Source organism: Pavona decussata, unplaced genomic scaffold (genome assembly GCF_977016875.1).
Source record: "Pavona decussata unplaced genomic scaffold, jaPavDecu1.1 SCAFFOLD_602, whole genome shotgun sequence".
NCBI lineage: Eukaryota > Metazoa > Cnidaria > Anthozoa > Scleractinia > Agariciidae > Pavona > Pavona decussata.
The window spans coordinates 1,592,501-1,618,119 of record NW_028145860.1 but is presented as its reverse complement, the minus strand read 5'-3'; the positions used below and the strand labels follow the sequence as shown (position 1 = coordinate 1,618,119).

The window sequence follows — 25,619 nt, the reverse complement described above, 5'->3', positions numbered from 1 at the left end:
AGGCTCTAGAGCTGGGCGTTGACAGGCGGTTTATAAGGAATGCAAATGACCTGCCACACTACAAAACATTAGCGATCGCGCGATTGACTGCAGTCGCGGACACTTAGTCAAGCAGCACCGTGGGAACGATTATCGTGTATGTACACTGGCTTTGGCGTCTACGCGTCAGAGAAAAGACATTCCTCAGTACGTTAAGAGTCACTAAGGCATAGTTAACTCTCTTTCAGGGGTTTGTAGTCTCGGCACCGCACTGAATGATGTCCGAGATGGAGCAGACGCGTTTAGATGTTAGCGCCGGAGGTGGAAGGTCGACTTCTCCTTCTGTCCGACGCACTGTTACCTACAAAGCTTCTGATCTGACGCTTTCGTCCAAGTCTGGCGACATTACTATCCAGCACATTTCTGAAGCCAAGGGCTACCTGAATGAATTTGAACAGATGTATCGAAAGCACCGGGCAGAGATTGATAGCCTCAAGAGGGACCACGCTAGTGAGGTAGGCCATAGGAAGTACAAGACGCTGTGGAATTAAGTGTTTATATTTTATACAGGCATAATTAACTCTCTTTGAAGTGTATGCAATGAAATGCATCCACCGCACTCTCCATAGTCGAGTTTTCAAGGTAAACACCAAGAGTTAGTTGGACTGTTTTATTTGAAAGCGCTCGTACAATCAATGTACACAAATAGTGTTTCCCTGGGTAAATCAGTCTCGTATGGTCGGTAACTTGCTGACTTGACATGACTAGATTATTTTCAGTGACACACCCACAAGGGATAAGAACTTGTTGCTTTTCGGCTTCTGTATGTGCCTCTGGCAAAAGAGAGAAAATTTGCGCGTGGAAATGCGCCGCCACAAATCTCTTTGCAGGAGACCAACTTTTCCAAAACAATCTTCGGGCACACAGTTAGTGTCTTAGCTGTCATAACACATGCACGAACAATTCGACATTATTGAATGTTTAATTCATGATCAATGATCATAAAGGGTCCAGACTTAAGTTTGATCTTGATGCGAGGAATATATATATATTTTTTATATTTATCCGATGAAACTGCTTTGCGACCCAAGCTATATGCTACTGGGACGTACTGTAGGTTGTAGTATCTTAAAATTTTAGACCTATGGCCGCATAAGTTTGAACAATTGATCTTTGCATGTATCGAGCAAAATGACAGCCTACTCTGGCTCTTATCTGCAATCGACTCCCTTTTCGACAAAATTCAACCAAGCCGTCGAGTTTTCAAATTTCTATTTCACTTTAAAGGAAGTAGCCCTAAGATGCGCTTAGGTTACACTCAGTAGCTCTCGAAATATAAATACCATTTGTTTTGGACGGGTCGGTCGTCAGTCGTGTTTAATGTAAATTCAGTTACTTTCTATCTGCCAGAGGAGACAAAATAAACCAACTTTGTCAAACTTCCCCTGGAAATACTTGCAAATCGAACAGCACTACAGGAAAGTAATACTCTCCAAAACGAGTTGAAATTGGGGGTTAGTTAATGACGAAGCCAAGCCAAGCTAATTACTATTTATGGCGCACCCTTTCATGATATGGTAAGAAGTTTAACTCCGCGAAATAAAGAAGTATTTTTATCCATTTAATCACGAAATAATTTCCTTGGATCACCATGCAGTGCACTATGGTCAAACAATTATAAAATCCGGGACGTTTTAATGTTTTGACTAAAATGGCATGATGTTGTAGAACCCTCAACGAGCTTATAATCTTTAAATGGAAAATGGTAAGGCCAATTAAAACAAAAGCTTTTTAATCCGTTTGCACAAAATAAGACAATGGTCCTCTTCACACGACTGCCAAAGAGACTTAATTAGGTTTTGGGATACTTGTTCTTGTCGCTTTAAAAAAAATATGACGAAATAGTTCGAAAAGAGTTGAGATTTCTGTGGCGTGAAAATGAATCCAAAATCCTACACGCGAACAACTTGCGTGCCTGCGTGCCGACGGTTTCAGATTTAGGGCGGATCATATCAACACACAAAGGAACACGATAGAGGAATTGAGGAATGCAAACAAAAAAGGCTTTGCTTATATTGCGGTAACCTTGTTTTTGAAAAAGAGGCGTCTCAGAAGAAAGAATCGTTAAACATGTAAGCTGTATTGAAAAATTGAGTAAAAAAGTGCGACATGACGTTAGTTTCCAAGGAAATGCGAACATCGATATCTACAGATTAATCGCGGTTTCAGAGAGCGTTAAGCAATTACTGAACCGTGGACACAAACAGAACGATGTCTCCAGCACGCCATGGAAAAAAAACACATGAAACCAACGTTTTTTCGTTTTCTGTGATAGCCCAGCCTTATTTCAGACTGTTAATACTATCGTTATTTAATCAGAAAGGCCGCTACAAGCCATGAAAATACCGTTTAATGGGCCTCACGATAGAGTTGCTATTGCTTTGTTTATATTTGTTCTGTTGACTTTGCAACGTCGGGTCACGCCTCATCCGGGGATGTGAATAAATTAACTTCCACAAAGTTGTTATCAAATGAAACGCCCATAAACGTGACAGCGAAATGGCATATGAAGCGTAACTACGTGTATTACATTAAAGGTGAAAAACGTATTAAATTCGATCGCGAAAAATAGTCAAAGTTTTTGAGTGACTAGATAAAATCGTAGAGTGTGACCTAGGTTATCTGATACTGTTCCATTTTTCGAAAGAAAACGTTTTACACAATTGCCTTAATTTGACTTCCGAACGGATAAACGGTTGGAAACATCTGCTACTGTTGCAGCCTTAAGGGCGTTCGCAATATTTTTAGCAAGTTCTTGCCTAAGGGGTTGACAAGATCAGCATTTTTTAATTAGCGACTGTTTACCTTTCGTGTTTTTGATTCGCATTGATTTCCACCCTGATAAAAAGAAACCTGTACGGGGTGTCGATTAAAATGTCAACATAAGTACTCAAAGGAAAAGGAAAAAAGCTTAAACTTTTAACCCTTATCGCCTTTGCTTACTTAATTTCGCTTTCTTTGGAAGCAGCTCATCTGTTATTGTCATTCTACTGGCGCCTGCTGGGCTGACATCTGCCACAAAACAAATTTCTGAACCTTGTACCTCGGAGGAATAATATGCAGCCATTTTTTTGGGTTTGTCACGCAACGTGACGGCCCATAGAAAAGTTGAATGGAAGAAAAGCACGGGGATACACCTCGAACTGGGGAACTGGGGGGGGGGGGGGGGGAGAGGTTGAGTCTACTGTTTCGCCCAGTTTTCATCCTGATAGAAAGAAACCTATCTGGGTTGTCGATTTAAAATGTCAACATAAAGTGTGAAAGGTGAAGTAACAAAAAAAGCTAAAACGTTTAATCCTTATCACCCTTGTTTACTAAATTTCGCTTCCTTTGAAAGCAGCCAATCTGTAATTGTCATTCCACTGGCGCCTGTCGGGTTGCCTTATGCCACAAAACAGCTTTTCTACTTTTTTTTACCAATATCTTAACCTCGGAGGGAGCGGGGAGTAAGTTAGTCTAATAGGCAGCTATTTTTTTTGGGTTTGTCACGCAACGTGACGGCCCATAGAAAGGTTGAATGGAAGACTAGCGTGGAGGTATACGTCCAAATGTATACCTATATAGCCTAGTTATCCCACCACCCGTTCCCCTTCCAAGCTTGTCTTTAATATCGGTAAAGCAGGTAAAATTTCAAGCACTCAAAACGCCATCTGAAAAGGTACTTCAAATGCATTTCCTTTAAGGGCTCGGCGTAATTGCTTTTCTCACGAAAAGGCGTGCGCCCACCAGAAATCTGTAATTGCGCGTTGGAATTTTGTGCGGAGTCAAAATGCAATCAACTGGTGCCCATGCCAGACCAAGATTAGCGCCAGATTAAGCGGAACGTATGGACTGATTCGTAGGGACTGGATTTGAGTCAACGTCACGAAAAGTCGGGCTGTCTGTCATTAGCTACCAGATCTACTTTTCCGCGGAGGAAGCGCAACCTCTGTGTGTCTATCCGTCGACCACAGCGTCAATATACGTGCTAAATCCTCTACACGTTAGCAATTTAGCTTGAATAATCTGGAAGGTTATTACTGTCTCACTGTGCTGGAAAAAGGGTTTCTAATCCTAGATGTTTTGTCAATTAAGCCTGATCAAGTTCACTATCATTATTTCTTCGTTTTCTTTAAGGTCCAACAGCTTAGACTGGAAATCGAGAACTTAAAGCGCCAGAAACGACAGACAGAGGAACAGCTTCAGGAGAGCAGGAGCGACAGGAACAGGCTTAATGAAGAGCTTGTCTCCATAAAAAAGCGTCTTCTGATGCGCGAGACAGAGTTTGAAGCGCTTCAACGTGAGCTGTCCTCCAAGAACAACATCATCCTGTCACTCAAGGCTGACAAGGTGGCACTACAGCGGGAGCTGGAGACCCTCAAGTCCGAGATGGTCGTGAGTCAGTCGGTTACAACTGTTCAGGAGTCTGCTCCTATGGAGGAGGAATTCTTCAGCTCGCAGATCTCGGAGTATGAAGCCACGCTGAAGAGCTCCGCCGACGAAAAGGAAGGGCTACAAGAGGAAATTCACAATCTGCAAGCAAAGCTGGCCCGGATGCAGGCCGATTACGATCGAGCGGTACGAGACCTGGACGCCACGAAGAAGGAGTGCGATCTCAAGGTTAAGAAGTTTGAGGTGCAGCTGCAGAATTCTCAGAAACAGCGTGAGGATCTTAAAAGGCAGCTGGAGAGGCTACGAGATGATTTGAAGAAGAGCAAAGAGGCATTGCAAGGTGCACAGGCTGAAGCTGTGAACAACAAGCGTGTGGCTGACAGACTCCGAGATGAGGCGGAGGGAAAGAACAGACAGATCCGCAACCTGGAGCAGAAGAACGGCGCACTAGAAGATCAAGTTGAGCAGCTTCAGCAGGACCTGTCTCAGAGTGCGATGCGTGTAGAGGTGGAGGCGAAACAGGTCAAAGACCTCGAGAACGAGCTCCGCTCCTCGGAAAAGCGAAAAGCTGAACAGGAGGCCCAGATCGACAGTCTTAGAAGCACCAAAGAAGATCTCCAACGTGAGCTTGCAATTTCAAACAGCAGAATTGCTACGATTGAGAGCCAGAATAGTAAGATGACCAGCCGTGTGAGAGAACTGGAGAATGAATTGGTGCGTTGCCGTACGCGTATACATGATTTGGAGAGCGAGTTCGAGAGCGTCAACACCAAGTACGTACAGCTTCAATCCTCTCATGATTCTAACTTGAGTGAGGTTGACGGACTACGATCCAGGGTAGGAGGCCACCAGAGCAAGGTCAACGAGCTGGAATCACGCAACTCCATCACTTCCAAAGAGAGAGACGACCTCAAGTTACGAATCGCGCCACTGGAGAAGAAAATCTCGGAGCTGCGGCTTGCTCTGGAAAGGAGTGAAAATTCACGTGATGGACTCGAGCGAGAGATTGACGCTTTAAGAGCGAAGAACTCGAATTTAGAAGCACAGCTCGTTGCAGCCAACAAAGCGAAGGCTCAGCTGAGGGCAGATTTGGATGCTGAAAAGGACAAGACTGCTCAGCTTAAAAAAGAGATCGCTGCAATGCAGACACAATTGGCAGAAGCACAACGCAACCTCGAGAAGTTGAAGAACGACAATGCAAGGAAACAGAAGATCATCGATGACTTGAGAGATACAATCCGGCGCCTTGAGGGAGATATTCACGAGAAAGAACAGGATGTGCAACAACTGAACCTTCAGAACAACATGCTTGAAGATGAAAAGAATGAACTGAACGACGAGCTGATGGATGGAAACAAGAAACTGGCGGAGCTGGAAGAAGACCTTAAGCAGGTTCAGGAAGACAAGGACAACGCTGAGCGAGATTTGATAGACGCACAGAAGAATAACTCTGACCTGGAAACTGCTCTGGATGCCGCCGACAAAGAAAAGAGGGATTTTGAAGAGCAGGTTATGAACCTGAGACAGAATCTCGCGCGCGCAGACGCTGAGCTTCGTGATGCATTGAGTAAGAAAGCAGTGCTTGAAGAAGATGCTAAATCGCATGCTGATGTTGTCAATAAACTTAATGATGAGATTGACCGCCTCAAAGGGCAGCTCGCTGAGGCACAGCGTCAGATTGATACCTATCGAAGAGAGGCGGACACCAAGGATGCCACAATCGCGGCGCTCAGATCTCAGATAAGTGATCTTGAGCAGGAGAATGACGATATCAGAGCAGAGCTTTCCAAAACAAAAGCGCAACTTGCAACTGTAGAAGAGGAGAGACGAAAGCTCCAAATCGAGCTGAACATGAAGAACGAAGAAATCAATCGACTAACGGGAGAAATCGACAGCACAGTCAAACGAAATGAAGAACTACAAAGTGAGTGTATTGTCGTGGCAGACAAAGTCCAGAGTGTTGAGAGCAGCTACCAAGATTTCATGAGTTTGGCTGGGGACAAAGATAGTATCTTAGAAGGAGAGCAAGAAAAGAACGCCCAGCTTGAGAAAGAAATCAAGAACCTCAAAGTCAAGATTAAGATGTTGGAGGACAAAGACCGAACAAAAGAGGTGGATCAACTGAAGGCGCAACTCGACCACGCAAACGAAGAAAACGCTGATCTGCATAATCGTATCCAACAACTGGAAGGTGAGAAAGCTGATCTCGACCGCGATATCGTTGTTGCCCAAAGTGATCTCGCACAAAAGGAAAATGACTTAGAAGCCGCGCAGTTAGACAAGGAGAAAGCAGAAGACGATCTGCACAACGTCCAGGGGAAGATTGACAACCTGGAGAGTCAACTGGCTGCTGCACGCAAACAGAACGCTCAACTGAAGGACAACTTGAAGGACGCGAACAACAAGAACGTCAAAGCAAAGGCAGAAAACATGGACCTCCAGGCAAAGGTCGGCCAGCAAGAGAAGGTAAACGACGGTTTGAAGAACATGAATGCAAAGAAGGATAAAGCAATCGCAGACCTTAATGACAAGATCAAGAAGCTCCAAAACGAATTGGCTGACGCGAAGCGAGACGTTATTGCTGCCAACGTAGCAGCTGAAGGTCTTAGGTCAGACAAGAAGGAGTTGGAGCGCAAACTAGATGAACAAGCTAAGCGGTCCCGGGCACTCGAGAACGAGATAAAAGACCTCAAGGCGCAGAGAAATGCCCTGGAAACAGATCTCAGCAATAAGACGCACAGGTTGGCGATCATGGAGTCCCAGATGAACAGTCTGAAAAAGGAAAGGGACAGCTTGAGAGAGGAAGTCAAGAACCTGAACGACAAACTGAAGAAACTCAAGGAAGAAAACCTGTCTTTGCAAACGGAGATACGTCGCCTGGAAAAAGAACTAGAGGCCAGAATGAAGGAGATTCAAGACAAAGATGCTGCCATCGAACGACTGAAAACTGCCAAGGCTGCTGTTGACGAGGAGCTGCTGAACTTGAAGAAAGAGCTAATGACAACTCGAAATGCCCTAGAGGCTGCCCAGAACAAAATCAAATCATTAGAAAACAGTCTAAAGCAAGTAAACCTCAGTATGAACAAGCTTGAAGTCACCATTCAAAACTTGAATAGGGAACGAGAGGAACGAGACAAGGCAAGTTCCAGCCACGATACGCAATACATTGAGATCGAGACCCTTTACAAGGCTAGCCAGGATCGCGAAAACAGATACAAGCAAGAACTACAAGCCCTTAAAGCTCGCTTGGAGAAGATGGAGGCAGACTATCGCAAAATTCAGCAAGAAAACGTTGATCTTCGAGCTAAAATTAACGCCTTGAACAAGAAGGTTCGAGACCTGCAATCTGCTAACGATCGCATCGATAAGGAAAGGCAGGCAATTAGAAGTGATTTGGAAGCTGCTAACAACGACTTAGCCGATCTTGAAGTCGCATGTGACAATGAATCTAAAGAGAAAGACTCGTTCAAGAAGCAATTGGATGATGCACTAGAAAAGTTGGAGAAGGCACGGAAACAGAATCTAGATCTGGAACAAGCCATCGTGGAAGACAAGATACAGCTCGAAGAAGCTGAAAAGGAAGCGGCGGAAAAAGATAACGAGATCAAGAACTTGAAGGATGGCAAAGAGTTCTTAGAAGGTCAACTCGATGCTGCCAAGGCCCGTTTGGAGAACGCACAACAGGAGAACGACAACCTTAAAGCAGAAGATACTCGCAAGCAGAATGAGATCCTGGACCTTCACAACAAGATAAACGAGTTGGAAGCTCGCATTGTTAAGCTGACAGGCGAGAGAGATAGAGCACTTGATGAGACTAAGGTCAGCGCCGAGAAAATTGCAAACCTAGAAGTGCAGATCCGAGACCTCACGAACGAGAAAAACGCTCTCTTGGAGAAGATCGAAGAACTGAAAAAAGAAATCAATAACCTTCGAGAAGAAAGGATGAGCGTTGACAAGCAGATCACCGAACTTCAGGGCAAGATCAACTATTTGAACAGAGAGATCGAAAACCGAGATAAAACCATTGCTGATTTAAGGAATAAAGAGGATGTTCAAGATAAAGAACTGGATAATCTAAGAAAGAACCTGCGACGCTTGGAGAGTGACTACGAGTCCGCCCTCCAGAAGATCAAGGAATTGGAAAAAGTATACCAGTCATCCAATGAGAGAGCAACACTGATCGAGAGTAAGAGCGACAGTAACCGTGAAAGGGCTAAGCGTCTGGACGAGGAAAATGTATCCCTGAAAAGAAAGATCGCGGAACTCGACATTTCTAATAAGATCAACGAAGAGAAAGGACAGGAACTGCAAAACCAACTCGTTCGTGCCCAAGAACAGATCTCCAACCTGGAATCAGCACCACCGATGGAACCGTCTATCCAAATGGAACAGGAACTTTTCGTAGAAGCGGCGGGAGATGGTGGAATCGAAGCTGAATTTCTCAAGAGAGATTTGGAAGATCTCAAGGACAAGAATGCGCAGCTAGAGAAACAGCTACGTCAGGCTAATGATGCAAAAAATCAGCTGCAAGCTCAGGTTGATGATCGTGACAAGAAACTGAAGGAGAACGATGACACCATCTTGGACTTACAGAGACGCATTCAAGAACTTACCATACGTCTTCAGAAGGCAGGGGACCAGACAGATGCTCCAGGCATTGTTGCTTCCCTACGGGCTCAAAAAGATGCCTTGGAACGTGACAATCAGATGCTCAGGAAGGAACTTGAGGCTACCAAAGCGGCTTTAGCCGAAGCGCAGAAGCGTCGCACTGACACCGAGAACCAGCTGTATCAGATGAAGAGGAAGTTGAATGAAAGTGAGCTCAAGCTCAACATGGCCAACACGCAGAACGAGAACCTCCACCAGGAACTGTTAAGAGCACAAGAGAAGAACCATGCTTTGGAAGGTGAACGAGACCGTGCACTGCAAGAACAGGCCAATCTGCGTGGAGAATTATCAGAAACTCAAGATCGTCTGCAGAGGACACGAAGCGAGCTAGACTCCTCCAAAATGCAGGTGCGTGACCTTCAAGGTGAGATCCAAGCCTTGAAGCGAGAATTGGATGACAGTCAGAGCAAGATTAATTGGCATGTGAACAACGAGCGCCAGCTCAAAGACGAGATTGCGTCGCTTAAGAGAAAGTTGGATAGCATGAGGGATGCCAATGACAAACTCAATGAGACTGTGGACAATTTGAATGCGCAGATACAAGAAAAAGAAGCTAAGATTGCTGACCTCGAACACCACATGACTCTGCTCCGAGACGAAAATGAAAAACTCCGAAGAGACTTGGCCACTGCTAATGCTAACGCGGCCGACTTCAAGAAGAAGTACCTTAACGCGTTGAACGACATCGAAAGATTACAGAACGAGCTCAACATGAAGATCCAGAAGATACGTAACCTAGAAAATCGCATCAAGGCCTTAGAGGCAGACAAGAACCGACTAAGGCAGGAGATCACTATACTCAAAAAGACTATCTCCGACCAAAAGGTACAACTTGAAACCAATCGCCAGGCAAAAGACCGCGTTCGCCCCGACATAGTTGTGCAGAGTGTAGGTCCTAGCCTTCAGTCAGCTCCGGACATGTTCCAGTTCAAGGATGACTCGGTTCCCTCCAAGAAATACAATGACTTGGAATCATCATATAAGAAGATCCTCAGAGAAAAGGAGGATGGAGACAAAGATGCCGCAACATTGAGAAACAAGCTAGCCAAATTAGAAAGTGAAATTGCAGAACTAAACAGGGCCAAGAATTCTCTAGAGGGAGACTCCATGTGGAAGACTAAGAGAATCAACCAACTGGAAAAGGAGCTTAACGATCTACAATCTAAGGACATGGTTGATTCTGATGAGGCTCTCGGATGGAAGAACAGAATAACTCAAATGCAGCAAGACTTGGATGCTGCTAACAACAAAATCTACCGTCTGGAGGCCAAAAACGAAACCTATGAGGAAAAAGTCAAGGAGTTCAGTGAAGATTTGATAAAGGCGAGGGAGAGGGTGGCCCAACTTGAATCCAAGGCAGAGGAGGACCAAGAGAAAATCGAAGATCAGCGAAAGGAATTGATGGAGGCTTACAAAAAGGCAGCGGACTTCGAGGCAGCCACCAAGTCGTGCCACAACACCAAGAGCGAACTGAACGGTGTGATACAGACCTTACGTGACAAGATCGAAGCTTTGGAAAATGAGCTCCAGAAAGAAGCTAAACAGCACGCACATGTGAGAGGTACCCTTGACCAAGTGAAGTTAAAGAACGAAGACCTGAAACTGGAAATCGCTAAGCTGCAGAAGAAACTGCGGGAACTACAACAGCAGTACGATTCTCAGGTACAGTTTTGCTTTCCCGCAGTTTGAGAATCCTTAAGGATCAACACTGATATGAAACCTTTTGTGCTGTTAATATGCTTTACAAGGCTGTGCTAATGTTCTCAGTCTGTTAATAAAATCTTACATTGTGATCAACAAATGAACATACTGCTAGTCAATTTGTGCAAAGTGGTTATAGCTTGATGAAACAGTCGATGAAATCCTAAAGTATGACTAACTGCACAGTGAATGCTCTTTAACAATACTTTTATACGTATCCAAAGCTAAAAACAAGTAGAGAACTTGTTCGAAACCTTGTAAAACTCCAACTTTGTTTTCTGTCTCCGATTTACAACAAAACTTGGTAAACAAAAGTAGGCTGTGACAAAGTAAGCAAGAACTAGAGTGGTGATGCTAAAAATCTAAAAACAATTTTGACATCTCCGTTGGATAGAGCTGTGCAAATAAACTAAACTAAGCTTAAAGTAACCATAGTCTAAGCAATATCATCTTTCTTCTATTCCAGGTTCACGAGTGGTCGGAGAGGAAGTACACTATTGATGGCTTGGAAAAAGAAAACGCTGACTTAACGTCTCAACTAGAGAAGCTCCGGCGCGAACTTGCTAACTACAGAAACGACTTTGACAACATAGCAACAGAGAAGCGTGACATGCAGAACGAGCTGAACCAGCTTCAACCCAGGGTGGAAGACCTGGAGAGTCGTTTGCAGAGGGCACTAGAAGACAAGACCAGGCTACAGATGGAGTTGGATGACGCCAAGAGGGCACTGGACGAGCTTCGACGCGAACCCGAGCCAATGGTTCGTCAAATGTCGGCTGGTGGTTTGGAATCTGGTGTAGACATGTTCCCCGACATGAAAGATGACCTCGAAGCTGCTAAGAACGATCGCGATCGGCTCAACAATGATATTTCCTCCTGGCAGAACAAGTATAACACACTACAGAACAACTACGACAACTTAGATGCTGACAGAAAGCGCCTTGAGGACAAACTGGACAACATGCAGAAGACGATCAACAACTTAGAGCACAATAACCAGACCTTGACGTCAGACAAGAACAAAGTGACTGTCGAGCTTGAAGCAGCCAAACGAAAGATCAATGATCTGCTGTCTGAACTGGATTCCACCAAACGCGACAAGGATTCCTTGAAAGTCGAGTACGAGTTGTTGCTGAAGAAGATCACAAAGATCGAGGCAGAATATGAAATCCACATCAGCACTCGCCACGAGTACGATGACTCTGGAGCGTACGCCAAACTGCAGGAGGCCTACAAACGCAGCCAAGAGCGAGAGAATGAGGTACAAGCGGAGCTGTTGACTTGCTACAAAGTCATTGGAGAGTTAAAACATCAGCTGCACGGATCACACGAGACCGTTGACAGGCTAACGATAAACTACAACACTGAGACCATCAGAAGCGCGACTCTACGCGACGAAGTGGTCAGCTACCAGAGAAGACTTTCCGAACTGGAAGAGAAATATGAGATCAACCGCGGAGCGAACGAAGATATGGAGAACGAGCTGACTGTACTGCAACAGCGAATGACTGAACTGAGTCGCGAGAACACGTCCATTCAAGAATCAAAGGCACTCATCGTCGTTGAAGTCACTAACCAACGCAGCAAGATCACCCGCCTTGAACAACAGTTGGAGGATGCTGAGCGCGAGAAGGAAAGCCTGCGACTTCAGCTGAATGCTTTGCACAGTAAGGGAGAAGCTGATACCCAGGAAATCAGCAGGAAAATCTCTGAGCTGTCGGAACGCAGTCAGTCCTTAAGTCGCGAGAAGGATTCGCTAGAGAGGCAACTCTCCAAGAAGCATGCCGAGGCCGTAGAAAGCGCTGGAGAAATTACTCTTTTGAGATCGGAAATCGACGACTACAGGAAAGCAAGGAGCTTGGAAGATCGACAGCGCTCCGGCGAAATCGAGTCACTAAAGATCAGCATGAGTGAACTGCAGCGCGAAAACGAAGCTCTGAAAACAGAGGGGTTTTCTGCAACCACGAAAAAGGAAATCGAATCATTCTTCGACCTCGGTGGAGCTGATGAAGACCTCGGACCATCCGCAGAATCCACCAGACTTGACTTCGAAGATTTTGAGGGAGGCGGGACAACGGTAACAACCCGTACAGTCAAGGTGAAGAGTACTAAAGGCAGGAAAAGCAAATCCTAAAAGTTTCCGAGGACAGTATCATTTTTAGAGACAGTATAACAAAATTTGCTTTGGAATTCTTCTTTGGAATAACTTAATTTAGCTAGCTGAGTAAGACATGGTGAAACCATCTTTTTTACCCTGTTCACACCAACAAAGGCTGATTAGTTTAATTTGGTTTGATCGTAAACTAGAGCGCTTCATGTCAATGCTGTGTGTTAACCGTGACCTTCAAACCCCGAGTAGTCTTGGCCACTCATAACGATTAAGAGGAGGTAAAATGATTTCAAACCATAAACTAAACAGTTTAAGCTTGGTGTGAACGTAACATTGGAGAGTTGCGTAATTGTGCCTCTTAAACTAGAAGTCAGTAAAACGTTTAAGAACAACAAAAAATTGCTTGTAATAGTGTAAGGTTCGACTTCATGAAATTACCGTAAAATGAAGCGCTTTTTTCTCTTGTTACTAGACATCTGCTTTTAAAGTAAACCTTGGTGTGGATTTTCGAAGGAACAACATTTCCCTGAAAGATATCTAAGTAGTCGACAGTCGATGGTTGTTAGGATCAGCGGGTAATATCGAAGAACAGTACATTTCCCAAGTTCGATAAAGTGTTGAAAACGATGCCCAGTTTAACCAGCAGTCATTGAGTGAAACTGAAAGTCAGTTGTTTGTAGTTCACTGGTAAAATTTAAACGCCTTTCAAGAGGACAATGTTGAGCGTTTGTTTTAGAAACATAATGTGAATGTAGTATTGTAGTAGGTTCGTCCAAGAACAGTTCTCATTTTTGTCCTTAAGAAAAAGAAACAAATTGGACGTCTCAAAGCAAAGGATTAATCCGGAGAATTTGAACTAGTGTAGCTAGAGACCCTCGGCTGAGTTTAACATACAGGCTCATCAGAAATGGGAACTGTACACACAGTTGAGAGGAGAAAGGAAGCTTAGTTTCTTTGTTTCTCAATATTAGAGTGGATATTATTCCCGAATATTTCTTGATGTGATATTTCAGTATGCGCTTAAATAAGTTTTGTAGTTTTTCCAGCACCAATAAATTTATCAAAAAGTCGTTTCTAGTTTTTGTTTTGACTTTGTGCTCGGAATCTGAGGCGGAATTCATTTAGCTGTGCCAGGATAAGATGTGTATTGAGCATTGGTGGTCTGAGTACAAAACCCTCTGTTAAAAAAAGCAAACAAACAAACAATTCTTAAGATTCATCTTATCTTAGCACAGCTTCATTAATCTGGCCTCTCATTTCTTTCCCTTTCTGCCGCTATAAATCACCCTTACAGTGTGGACAACACAGTATCTTAGTGATTTGAGCAATACTATAAACAAGAGAGAACGGGCTAATCTGGCCAAACGGCCTGCGTGAAGTTAACTCGGATTTTTCAAAAGTTAATAGCGAGAAGTTCTTTTGGCCTGCATTTTTTTCTCCACTGATCAACATGCAATTTCTCCTCACTGGAATTCCTATATTTCTCATAATGCTAAAAGGAAGAAGTTGCTTAAACGTCAATATAATTTATTTTTGGTGATCATTTCTCTAACTCGAATGAACCTTGTTTTGATCATGTATTGTAAGGAGAGTTTTGACGTTGATCTCAATACACAACCACGCCATGCATGCTTAATCGGAGTGACCATACATCAAAGCTCTAAGATTACTTTATTGTGGCGCTCGTTTATTACCCTGTACACAATGGTTACAGTTTTTAAGCAGTGGATGAATTGTTAAAAGTATGACCATTGAAAAGAAAAGTACTTTCCTTTGGTGCTGTTTATTATGCTGTACAAGGTGGTTCTAACTTTTGCCTCTGTGTATGAAATCCTAATTATAAAGTGTGCCCATTCAAATGAAAGCTACTGAGCAGTTCTTTCCTGCGGTGCTGTTTATTATGCTGTACAAGGTGGTTCTAAAGTTCGAGTATGTGGATGAAATCCTAAAGTATGACCATTCAAACGAACCCTTTGGAGCAATATTTTTATTTGGTGCTCTTTGCTATGCTTAGCACGGTAGTTAATTAGGCCGAAGTAAATAGTTCCATTCAGTTTAAACAACTGAAGAACAACAGTATTTTCGCAACGTTACTTCAGGATTTGTTTTTACAAGTGTTCATTGTGAACTGACAGAAAAGCTTCATTAGGAGCATTCACCACTGAAAGGAAATTTAATCAACGAAACACAAAAGAAATAATGCACGTTATTAAAGTTCTGTCTAGCCAATATCCTACAATTAACGCTTTCCATTTGAAGACAAAAAGGCTTAGCGGCAAAATGGTCGCTTTGTCGGTTCTTCACATTTACTGTTCTGCATAAAAACGTTATTTAAAAGCAGGTTTTTTCTCGATTAAGTAAAAGTAGAGCAATATCGACAAATACTGCGAGCTTTCAATATAACTCTATTCCAGCTCGTTTTTTTTTTTGACTTCAACTATCAAAAAACCATAATTGAATTTAAAAAGTGCGGAAAATTTATATGAAATTTCTTTTGTCGGATGAGTTTAGTATGTGTTAATATATAGGGCTAATTCCCATTAGTTCGTCTTCGGTGAATAGAAAACATAAAGTGAGCCAAACGGTCGGTTGCCAAAGGCACAAAGTATCAGTCACTCATACTGCCTCGATGTTAGGTTGATTCAAGGACGGGGCTAACCACTACTTATTTGATTGCGAAGAGAGGAAAACGATTCGTTTATTGACTTGACATGAAATAAGATAAGTGCAGTTATGTCGGTCAATTCACGTCCGATGAAAATCTGTTTCGTAAGGCAACTGAAAACAAAATTTGTCAATAACGGAGAAAAGAAGCACTATTGATGAACAAGCTTGCACAATGGCAAATAAACCTCAAATGAAGACGGCGACAGTCCGATTTGCAAACACCGTGCGTGACATCGAAGAATCGTTGCAAGAGTTACAGAGCGCGGAGAAAAGCGATGAAGAGATTCAAGACATGGCTGATGAGGATAGCAATGATGACGGCTGGGATACAGATTTAGAAACGCCAAGCGAAGAGACAAGAAAGCCTCGCAGAAGCGCGGATGTAATGGGAAAAGGATCGTATCTACGAACTTGCCGCGCTCTCGGAGTGCCACCGGTGACAGCTGTAGTTGATTCCATCCATACTTCTGAAATTAAGCTCGCCCATCACGGAATAGGACCCCAAGGTGGGCGCGCTCTCGCCAAAGCGCTGGTGAAAAGCACAACCGTGGAAAAAATTGATCTGCAAGAAAACAGTCTCGGCGAGGAGGGAGTGGAATGTTTCGCGAAAATGTTATTGGAGAATTGTTATATTAAGTACGTCAACCTTGCTGGGAATACGATGAGTTCAAGTGGTTCGCGTGCTATGGGAAAGGTTATAGCGCAAAACCGATACTTGCAGTGGCTGGATCTTTCGTTCAACAACTTTGTTGACAAAGACGCAAAGCCGTTGGCAGAATGCCTTCAAAGCACTACCACTCTTAAATACTTCAACTTGAGCCAGAATTCTTTCTGCGAAGCCGGCGGCGAGTTTATAGGTCCAGCATTGGCAGAAAACAACAGTATAATAGAACTTAACTTAAGCTGGAACCACCTGAGGATGAAAGGTGCAATCGCAATTTGCAAGGGTGTGAGAGATAATAGTTCTATAGAGATACTAGATTTGGCCTGGAACGGGTTCGCGGACGAAGGAGCAGAAGCGATGGGCGAGGCGCTTAAAAAGAACGATACGCTTCTGGAGCTTGATTTAAGCCACAACAGGATCACAGAGATAGGAGCGCAGAGCTTGGCGAAAGGTCTGCGGATTAACCAAACTCTACGGGTGCTTAAAATCGGATCCAATCCTCTGGGAAACAGTGGCTGTTGTGCGTTGATAAAAGTGATCAAAGAAAACGAGCAAACCGCTCTGGAAGAACTGCATTTGGACAACATCAGTGTGAAGAAAAACTTCATAGGTAGGGATTTACGCTTGATTGTGTCATTATCACTTCCTTTCTCAGTAGTCTAGATCGTGTGAAAGTGGTAATCGTTTCAGACTTTCGATCTTGCACATTGAATATTGCTCCTGATATGACTCTCTTCACTGTACTTGTGGATAAATGGGTCCTAAAAGCAACCATAATCAGCATAATGCTGTGTAGTATGTGATGGAATGGCACCCAACAATACTAGCTCCTAGTCACTTCATACTGGGTATAGCATCCCATCCACGGGTTGGGGCTTAAGTTACTTCTCGGACAAAAAATGCATGTTGCCGGAAGGTTAGCAATTTTACCTTTTCTCTCAACCTCCTTCTGCTCCGCCTTATAAATAAAAAATAAAATAAATAAATAGGAATTTCAGTGGAATCCACGGAGTGGCTCTTCTCTCCACTGTTTCCAGGTCGAATTGGAATCAGTTGGAAATGTTGGTTTCTGTGGAGGGAGGAAAACCGGAGTACCTGGAGAAAAACCCTCGGAGCAGGGGAGAGAACCAACAACAAACTCAACCCACATATGACGCCGAGACCGGGAATCGAACCCGGGCCACATTGGTGGGAGGCGAGTGCTCTCACCACTACGCCAGCTCCTGCTCCCTGCCTTATCAATATTAATAGAGTTTAAAACGTTTTCACTTACTTGAAGATTCCTGTTCCTAATGTTCCCACACTGAAAGGGGGTGGGGGAGGGAAGGGGAGAGAGTTTCTAAGTGTTGTTGTTGTTACTTGGAAACGCGGTTGGGTCACCCGTGCCCCGAATCCAACGTTACCAATCTGCCAATGTTGACATAAAACGTTTTATTTTTTGCCAGGTCTTTTGGAGGAATTCATGAAAGTAAAGCCTCAGTTCCAAATTATTTACGGCGCTAATTCACATATTAGCAGCAGTAAAAGAGGCTCCACGGCCGGTTGGTTCGGCAACAACGATACTGACTCTGGTAGAAGTGTGAAGAATGAGCTATTGACAGCGTTGAAGAATTTCTTGTTGGAGAAAAGGCTGCGCGCCGTTGATTTGTTCAACTGTTTGGATAAAGACAAGACACAGAGCGTGACACCGGATGAAATGCTTAAAGGGCTAAGGAAACTCAACATACCTCTCACAGATTTACAACTAAAGAGGTTGATCCGAATTTTGGATAAGGACGGAGATGGGGGGATTGACTACGGGGAATTTGCGGCGGTTAACGATGTATAGATTATGTATAACAGAAAACGCACAGACATAGTTGTCAGAGAGTGATACGCTTTTAAGGAGCTTTCTCGCATCCGAGACCATGCGCAATCACAGTGGTGGACGACTGCTCCACAAAAACACGCGAGAGAAACCTCTGGTGTTGTTTATCACAAATTGTAAAATTATTTCAGTTTGATGACTCTCAGAGTGAGCTGCTTTTAACCAGCAAGGAAATGCGCTATTGATATATGTTGTTGTTTTGAGAATTTTTTGCACGCGAGAGCAGAAAACTGATACATAGTCTTTCGCCTCAGTTGTTAGATTACTCTAATACTTTTTCACATAGATCCAGCAATTATACGTGAGAATGAGAGATAGACTGAGGAGCTATTGAAAAGGAACGCGAGCGTTATAAGGAAAAAGAAAAGTCGTCTCTTCAAGTTACAAGGTTCAAATTGGGTTGTGCTATTTCAAGGCGAAATTTTAAAGTAAATTATAACTAACCCCACTAAATAGAAATAGTTACTGTTTGTTATGTGGTACAGAACTTTCAATTTGTGAGATTGAGTTTTTGCTCGTTACGCAATCCTGCCCGCGTAACGTAGGCACAAAATTCGAGATGAGATAGGAGTGTGAAAGCAATTTGCTAACTTTTGTAGCCAAACACCGCTTCATAGACCATCGCAGTCAAATATTTCCTGATCTAAACAGATGTGTAAGGCATTTAAATTACCCGAATTCAGCCTTTCTAAGATAGTTTATAAAGTTTCTACCAAATCGCCGGTCCCACCAACAGTATTCCACGAAGAATTATTTGCCCTTAAATGTTCATTTTATTCCAGTAACTCAACAACTGGTGAAATACAAAGAAAAATTGTAATGCACTTTTATCTCACAGTTTTTCTCTTGCATTCTTGCGTGATGGTCTCCCTTTGCAGGACTTTAAAATTTTGAATAAAGGTTGAAAACATGGGAAATGGAAATAAAGTCATGTATCAAAGGGCAACCGCTGGTCGATAGATCCGCAGCACATACGTAAATCGATCCCGCGGAAGGCTACGTCGGGACTACAGTTTTACGGGACTGGGAATCAAAAGGCGAAGCTGTTCCATTTTTCTTTAATTTTAGAGACGATCTACAAAACAAGGGATTTATTTAATAGTTCGAAAAGCTTTTATCGCCCTCGTCGTTTCGTCCCAAGGGGGAGTCATTCCCATAGCAACGATTTCACGGATCCTTCGTTTCGTTACAATGAGGTACGAGCGACTCTGAGTGCTCAAAAAAGAGCAATCGATAATCGATAGTTCATCTAAGGAAGGCTTTTACGTCCCGTTGATGTTTGAGTACTAGAAGCAATTTACGGTGGAAAGTGATTGGGTAAGTCCTTTACTTAGTGATAAAGTCAGTACAGCCAAAGTATTCGAATCAATTAAGCTCACTTAACAATAAACATGGCGGCGAAATAAGCGTGTCTTTGGTTTCATATAAACCAATGTTTCATTAGTTTCTTAGTCTTTTTCGTTGTGGTTTTGTCGATGTTTAATTTACAAAAGATTCACATAGCTTTATAGGGTGATCATTAATTCCCTGCCTTTACAAATTATAGGATCTGTTACCATTCTAGGTTTGGATTAAGTTTTGTTCGACACAAAGACCTTCCAAAGTCGTTACACAAAAGATATTGCAATGCTTCATGTTGGCTTAAACAATTGGTCACGTACAGCAAACGTATAAATGCACTGAACCTGAAACGAACTGGTTCTTTAGATGTGATTGTTGCGTTCTTATAGATCGCGTTTTCTAAAGAGTGGGGCAGATAGTTGGGTTCTACAGCTGATCGTTGTCCCTTGGTAACATTTCAAACACGTTAAATTTCATTCATGTACAGGCTTTATTTGGATTGTAGCCCTATATAGCAGAACAGAAAACAGTGAAATTGTAGTAAAAATACTGCGAGCAATCTCACTTGGTGAAATTGATTTAATTACTCAACATTCCATGCATTTTGAAAATCGGATCATTTCTATGTTGCTATGATGAAACTAAACAAATACCTCCTTTGAAAAATGAAATCATGTCATGTTTTGTATTTGGTCAGCCCGACAAGGAAAACTTACAGCCATCAGACATTGATGGGGTCATGATTTAATATGCATATTTTTCAAAGCAAGATTGAAGCAATGTTAATTTTCTACGTATACCAAGGAAACAATTATTTTATTTGCCCTTTTCAAAGCTGCTGAACCATTCTGGTTAACATTCAGAAATAAAATTTTCTATGGTGATCACTACAAAGGATCAATCATCTGCTTCACTGTAGAAAATTGGGTTTTTGACATGTACCCAGGTAGTTTACTTAGAGATCAAATATTCCAGCTTAGTTCTGACAGCTTTTAAAAGCTTCATTTCCACTATGCTAACAAATTGCAACCAAAGCATCAACACGCTTTTCCATTCACCATTATATGCTAATGTCTTTATGTTAGTGCATGTTTTATTTTCACGCATCATTAGAGGATCATGAAAATTACGCCCACATTGATTAAAAAAATAGGCCTTATCACGGTTTTCAACGCCATTTTGACAAGTAGGCAAACATGTCTTGAAATAGCAGTGTTTGAATGGAAATCGGATGTCAAATAATTTTCATAAAACACCGCTTCTCAAAAATTCATGAATTGAAACTTTTGGCACCAGGAAAAGGATTTTAAGGAAAAAAAATTGGAGGGATGTAGCTGTGCCAGAAAGCGTCCAGTCATGTTTTGAACTTTCCATACATTTCCCTGTATTTTTTTCCTGGGAACTATTTTTAGTAGCAGTTCACGGCTGGTTTGCTATACAGACAAATGTATGGAAATGCCAAAATGCAACTACCAGTAGATGCTTTCTAGCACAGCTACATTCCTCAGTTATTTTCTGTAAAATCCTTTGCATAGTGCCTAGAGTTTCCAATTCATGAATTTTTCAGAAGCAGTGTTTTATGTAAACTATTTGACATCGGATTTCCATTCAAACACTGTTATTTCAAGACTTGTTTGCCTACTCGTCAAAATGGCGTTAAAAACTGTGATAAGGCCCATTAAAATCCACAGAAGTATTAGCGAAAATGTTATAAGATTTAATGAACGCACAGGGGGTACTCTTTGAATTTTTGGCAAATCTTTACACTACACTAGATTGTCTTTAGCTGCATTCTGCAAGTCTATTGTACCCTAGACACCAAAAATCCCTACCTTGTCCCAAACACGCTGTTTTGAAACTCCCATTCTGGTCCAAAAATTAATTCTTTACACTAGAGAGAGTGGGAGTACCCCACCCCACCCCACAGGAGTGAACACGTTTCATGAACCCAGGTGGAGTTGTACAGTGCACAAAACCCTGATCCACAGAAATAAGTAAAATACAAGACTGAACCCAAATGGAGGGGTCCTATTTATTGTACCCTAGCTTATTGCATGTTTTGTGGAAATTGAACATAAATTCATATATTTTTCAGCCTGGAAACTTATGTGTAAGCATCTTTTTTTTCTCATAAAACTTGTTTTGCAAAAAAATTCCAAAGGTGCTTCATGCAAGCAACATACATATAACATTATACTGCCAGTTTTCACAATGTAACTTTACACAAAACTCATAGATTGTCTTGTCACCTTGTAGCACGATGCATGCAAGAAATGCAACAGTCAAGAAAGTTGACAAAACTCTCAAAGCCTTGAGTTCTGCATCACTGTCAGTGACCTCAACACGCACCCATCTCAAGCCTGAGACTGCTTCACCTATATCACCTGTTGGTCTGAGAAGTGACAACAGTGATGACGATGACTCAGATGGATGGGAAACTGACTTGGAGTGTGATGAGGTAATGACAACAATGTGCCTCGGTGGGGAGGGGAGGAAAACATGGGCATTATGCATTGGCACGATTTCCACCACTCCCTTGGGTCCGGCTTTTCTCAAACAGCAGCTGGTAATCGAGCCAACGTTATGCACCCTTTAACTGTCTTGGTGGGCTAACATTTTATGCATACACAGTTCCCACCATAATTAAACAGGTAATTTGGAATTATCCAGTGGCGTACCGAGAGAAAAAAGTGGCAGGATTTCAAATCGCCTTTTTCCCATTCCCCTCGCATCTTTGCGACTTGTTCACCCAACATCCCACCAGCAACACAGGCCATTTCTCTTTTAGCCAGTTGCACAAAAAGTTTTCTCTCACAAGGCACTTGTACACCATGCATTGCCACTGCCTCTGTTTAATACACTTTGAGGTTCCTTTTAACAATGGCATTTTTGGAACTGGATGTTCTTCTTAAAATCTTAGTCAACCACATTGCCATTAGTTTGGGAACATGTCCGGCAATTACATCAAATTTGTCTGTCAAGCTGAAACCTGTATAAAGTGGTCACTTGTCATTCCCTGCTTATTACAGGTTTGAATGTACTTCTACTGTACTTCCCGAAAGTCTTACAACTTAACCTTGTTTCAGTCCACCAAAAGTTTGCACCAATATCCTTGGGGAGCAGGGATGGCGCAGTGGTGAGAGCACCCGCTTCCCACCAATGTGGCCCAGGTTCGATTCCCGGACTCAGTGTCATATGTGGGTTGAGTTTGTTGTTGGTCCTCATCCTTTCTCCAAGAGTTGTTCTCCCGGTACTCTGGTTTTCCTCTCTCCTCAAAAACCAATTAGATCTGGAATTTGAGGGCCACAGAGTTGTCAGTTGTAACAGACTGTTAAGTGCCACCCTCGTTAAGCAAAGTTGATTTATTTATTTATTTATTTAATTCAAGATGCCTTACTTTTAAGTTGATTTATTTATTTATTTATTTAATTCAAGATGCCTTACTTTTATCATCTTTTACAGGACTTCCTTCAACTGAAGCCTCAGTATGACCCAACAGGCCGCACACTCTACAAGCGCGCATGTCAGAAACTCGGCATCGTCCCTGCTTCCTACTTTTTGCGTCATATGATTGAACCAAATGTCATCATGTCCCACCATGGGCTTGGCCCACTAGGGATTCGTGCCATGTCATTGGCACTTTTGTACAACACAAAAGTAACAAACTTGAATATAAGAGACAATGGAATAGGAGAGGAAGGTGGAGAAATCATAGCAAAACTGTTGAGGGAAAACTACTTCATCGTGGAGCTTGACATGTCGGAAAATCAGCTTGGTCGAAGTGCTGTCACAGAGATCGCGGAAACGCTCAAAGAAAACAATACTCTCACAAAGCTTGGACTTGCAGGGAACTCCCTGGATGATAAAGAAGCTGAGATAATATGCCAATCACTTCTTGTAAATAACTCTCTGACGCATTTGGATTTGAGCTGCAATAAATTCTCAAACAAAGCTTGTGAGTTCTTTGCAAAGGTGCTTGATGAGAACATCACATTGTCTGAACTTGATCTCAGTTGGAACCACATTCAGGTCAAAGGAGGCCAGATCCTTGCTAAAGGACTCAGAGGAAACGTGAAGCTCAAATCCTTGAACTTGGCTTGGAATGGTGTGGCAGCTGAAGGAGCCAAAGCAATAGCTGGGGCTCTGCTTGAAAATGGAACACTACAAGTTTTGGACTTGAGTAGCAATAGAATTCCAGACACTGGTGCTTTTAGAATTGCAAGATGTTTGGAAAACAACTCTTCACTCGAAGTTTTAAGGCTGGGAAAAAACAGCTTGCAAAACAATGGCGCTTGTGCTATCTTGAATTCCATCATTAAAAATGGTGACAGCAGACTTACAAAGATTGATCTGACGGGTGTGATTGTGAAGGATGAATTTCATTTGATTGCAGAAGAACTAACAAAACTTAAGGAAATTGAAATTATCACAGATGAGACGCCTGAAGTAAGACACAGGGACACTGAACCTGACCCAGCCACACTGCTGCGCAATTACATTGCCAAGGAGCATGTACTTGTCGTCGACTTGTTTCGTAAGTTAGATCATGATGGAAGCATGCAAGTGAGTGTCAAGGAATTTGCTGAAGGATTGCGGAAATCAAATGTTGGACTGACGCAGTATGAGGTTGATAAAATAATTGACATGTTGGATGCTGATAAGGATGGTGAAATTGACTATAGCGAGTTTGTGTGCATTCAATCTGCATGGAAAAGTGAAGAGAAAGCAAGGAGGAAAGTGTCTTCCAAAGAAACTGGAAAATAACTTTGACAAACTTGTTCAGCCAGTAATTTGTAGGACATAATGTGTTAACTACATGTATAAAGCTACCAGAAAAAAAAAATGCCAGATGCAATAATAATATTACAGCTGTAAAAAGTGAGATTTAAGAAAGTGATTATAAAAAATATATATTAAATGTTATTTGTCATTTTTTGTTGTTATGTATTTAAGGTGAGGAATTGATTTAAAAAATACTACTGTTACAAGAATTCTTTTCACTCTGGGTTAAACATGACGTTACGTATTGCATTCCAACTGTGTTTTTTAATTCACATCATTTACAGCCAATTGTTTCATAACAATATGAAACAAAGAGCAAACATGAAACTAAGACATTGACTTTGTTATAAACGGATTATTTTACACAAGTTTTCTGCTTCAGACAACTTCAGCCATGTACGACAGTACCATGTGGCAAATTGGGATTGGGGTCCCTGTGCATGTGAATGTGGATACAACATGCCCCCCACCCCACCCACCACCATGTACAAACACACTTCTTTTAGTAACAACAACAAAAATTTCAAAAGTAGACTATTAAACCCTGCAAGACTAGCATTTTTATCTTTTAATTGGATTCTCTGGACTGTCTTGTTTGTTTCTAGACTAATTTTTGGCAGTTTGAAGATGGTGAGACCCTTGCCAACTCAGGGAATAAAAAACGGTATGTACTCCAGTTACCCAGGCTGTGTTAACATGTTTGCCACTTGCCATGGACTACACATTCTAAATTTTCATGTTGCATTTTAACACCAGCCAAGAGAGAGGAGAGTCAAGTTGCAATTGAGCTAAGTCACGTGATTCACATGAAAAACTCACTGATTATCTAGCAACTGGTAATGTAGCTATGGGGAAAATTTTACAGCTTTGGTTAGCAGTAATACACAACTTTCCCTGTTTAGTTCTGAAAGAACAGAGCACAGTGTGATTTTACTGTTTTCAAGTTGCATAACCCTGATTTACTTTCAGGGTTGCATATTTCTCATTTCCTCATCACACAAGAAAGGCTTTGAACAGAATTCAATAATTTATAATACATATCACAGATAATGATTCTTCTTCTTGTCATCACGACATATGGGGATTTTTCTCCATAATCCAGTTGACAGTTTCTTCCAGAAGTGATAACTTGTAATAACTGAAAATAATAGTTAAAACACGTTAGAGTTCAATTTGTATCAGTAATTGGAGGGCTGATGATCACATCAGCTCTTTCAGGTGTAAAAAAAAAAAAGAAAAGTAAAGCAGAAGGCAATGTGGCCTAGTTGTTAGGGGCGCCGCATGTTAGATCTGGAGGTCATAGGTTGAAGTCCCACTCTGACAACTTAGCTTGGATTTGCTTCATGGTTGCCCTGTTTCCAAATATTTAACCATTATTCCACGAGCGCGCGTTGGATATGAGATGATAG

The 25,619-nt window shown here is 42.3% G+C and overlaps 4 protein-coding genes across 5 annotated transcripts in view; 3 read left to right on the top strand and 1 right to left on the bottom strand.

Moving 5' to 3' along the window:
• LOC146449300 (uncharacterized) lies at window positions 1-13,959 on the top strand. The gene is made up of 4 exons (XM_085101620.1): window positions 1-136; window positions 228-494; window positions 4,156-10,740; window positions 11,246-13,959. Exons 2-4 carry the CDS (start codon window positions 255-257, stop codon window positions 12,911-12,913), a joined length of 8,493 nt encoding a protein of 2,830 aa, XP_084957746.1. The 5' UTR covers window positions 1-136; window positions 228-254; the 3' UTR covers window positions 12,914-13,959.
• Window positions 13,960-15,728: 1,769 nt separating this feature from the next.
• On the top strand, window positions 15,729-18,048 carry LOC146449299 (uncharacterized). Its single transcript, XM_085101621.1, has 2 exons — window positions 15,729-16,830; window positions 17,666-18,048. The coding sequence occupies exons 1-2, from the start codon at window positions 15,729-15,731 to the stop codon at window positions 18,046-18,048; spliced, it is 1,485 nt and encodes a 494-aa protein (XP_084957747.1).
• A 1,024-nt stretch (window positions 18,049-19,072) lies between these two features.
• On the top strand, window positions 19,073-24,358 carry LOC146449298 (uncharacterized). The gene is made up of 3 exons (XM_085101124.1): window positions 19,073-19,404; window positions 21,685-21,886; window positions 22,891-24,358. The coding sequence occupies exons 2-3, from the start codon at window positions 21,689-21,691 to the stop codon at window positions 24,190-24,192; spliced, it is 1,500 nt and encodes a 499-aa protein (XP_084957250.1). The 5' UTR covers window positions 19,073-19,404; window positions 21,685-21,688; the 3' UTR covers window positions 24,193-24,358.
• A 101-nt stretch (window positions 24,359-24,459) lies between these two features.
• LOC146449297 (DNA polymerase epsilon catalytic subunit A-like) overlaps window positions 24,460-25,619 on the bottom strand; it is a 44,439-nt gene continuing 43,279 nt past the window's right edge. For both annotated transcript variants that reach the window (XM_085101109.1, XM_085101110.1), the window contains exon 65: window positions 24,460-25,348. In XM_085101109.1, the coding sequence (XP_084957235.1) occupies window positions 25,279-25,348 (70 nt within the window). In that variant the 3' untranslated portion in view covers window positions 24,460-25,278. The remainder of the gene's footprint in view (window positions 25,349-25,619) is intronic.

Coding starts and splice junctions, on each gene's coding strand:
- LOC146449298 (XM_085101124.1), top strand. CDS start 21,689: ATGCATGCAAGAAATGCAACAGTCAAGAAAGTTGACAAAACTCTCAAA. Junction 21,887..22,890: donor CTGACTTGGAGTGTGATGAG/GTAATGACAACA, acceptor CATCTTTTACAG/GACTTCCTTCAACTGAAGCC.
- LOC146449299 (XM_085101621.1), top strand. CDS start 15,729: ATGGCAAATAAACCTCAAATGAAGACGGCGACAGTCCGATTTGCAAAC. Junction 16,831..17,665: donor TGTGAAGAAAAACTTCATAG/GTAGGGATTTAC, acceptor ATTTTTTGCCAG/GTCTTTTGGAGGAATTCATG.
- LOC146449300 (XM_085101620.1), top strand. CDS start 255: ATGATGTCCGAGATGGAGCAGACGCGTTTAGATGTTAGCGCCGGAGGT. Junction 495..4,155: donor AGAGGGACCACGCTAGTGAG/GTAGGCCATAGG, acceptor GTTTTCTTTAAG/GTCCAACAGCTTAGACTGGA. Junction 10,741..11,245: donor AACAGCAGTACGATTCTCAG/GTACAGTTTTGC, acceptor CTTCTATTCCAG/GTTCACGAGTGGTCGGAGAG.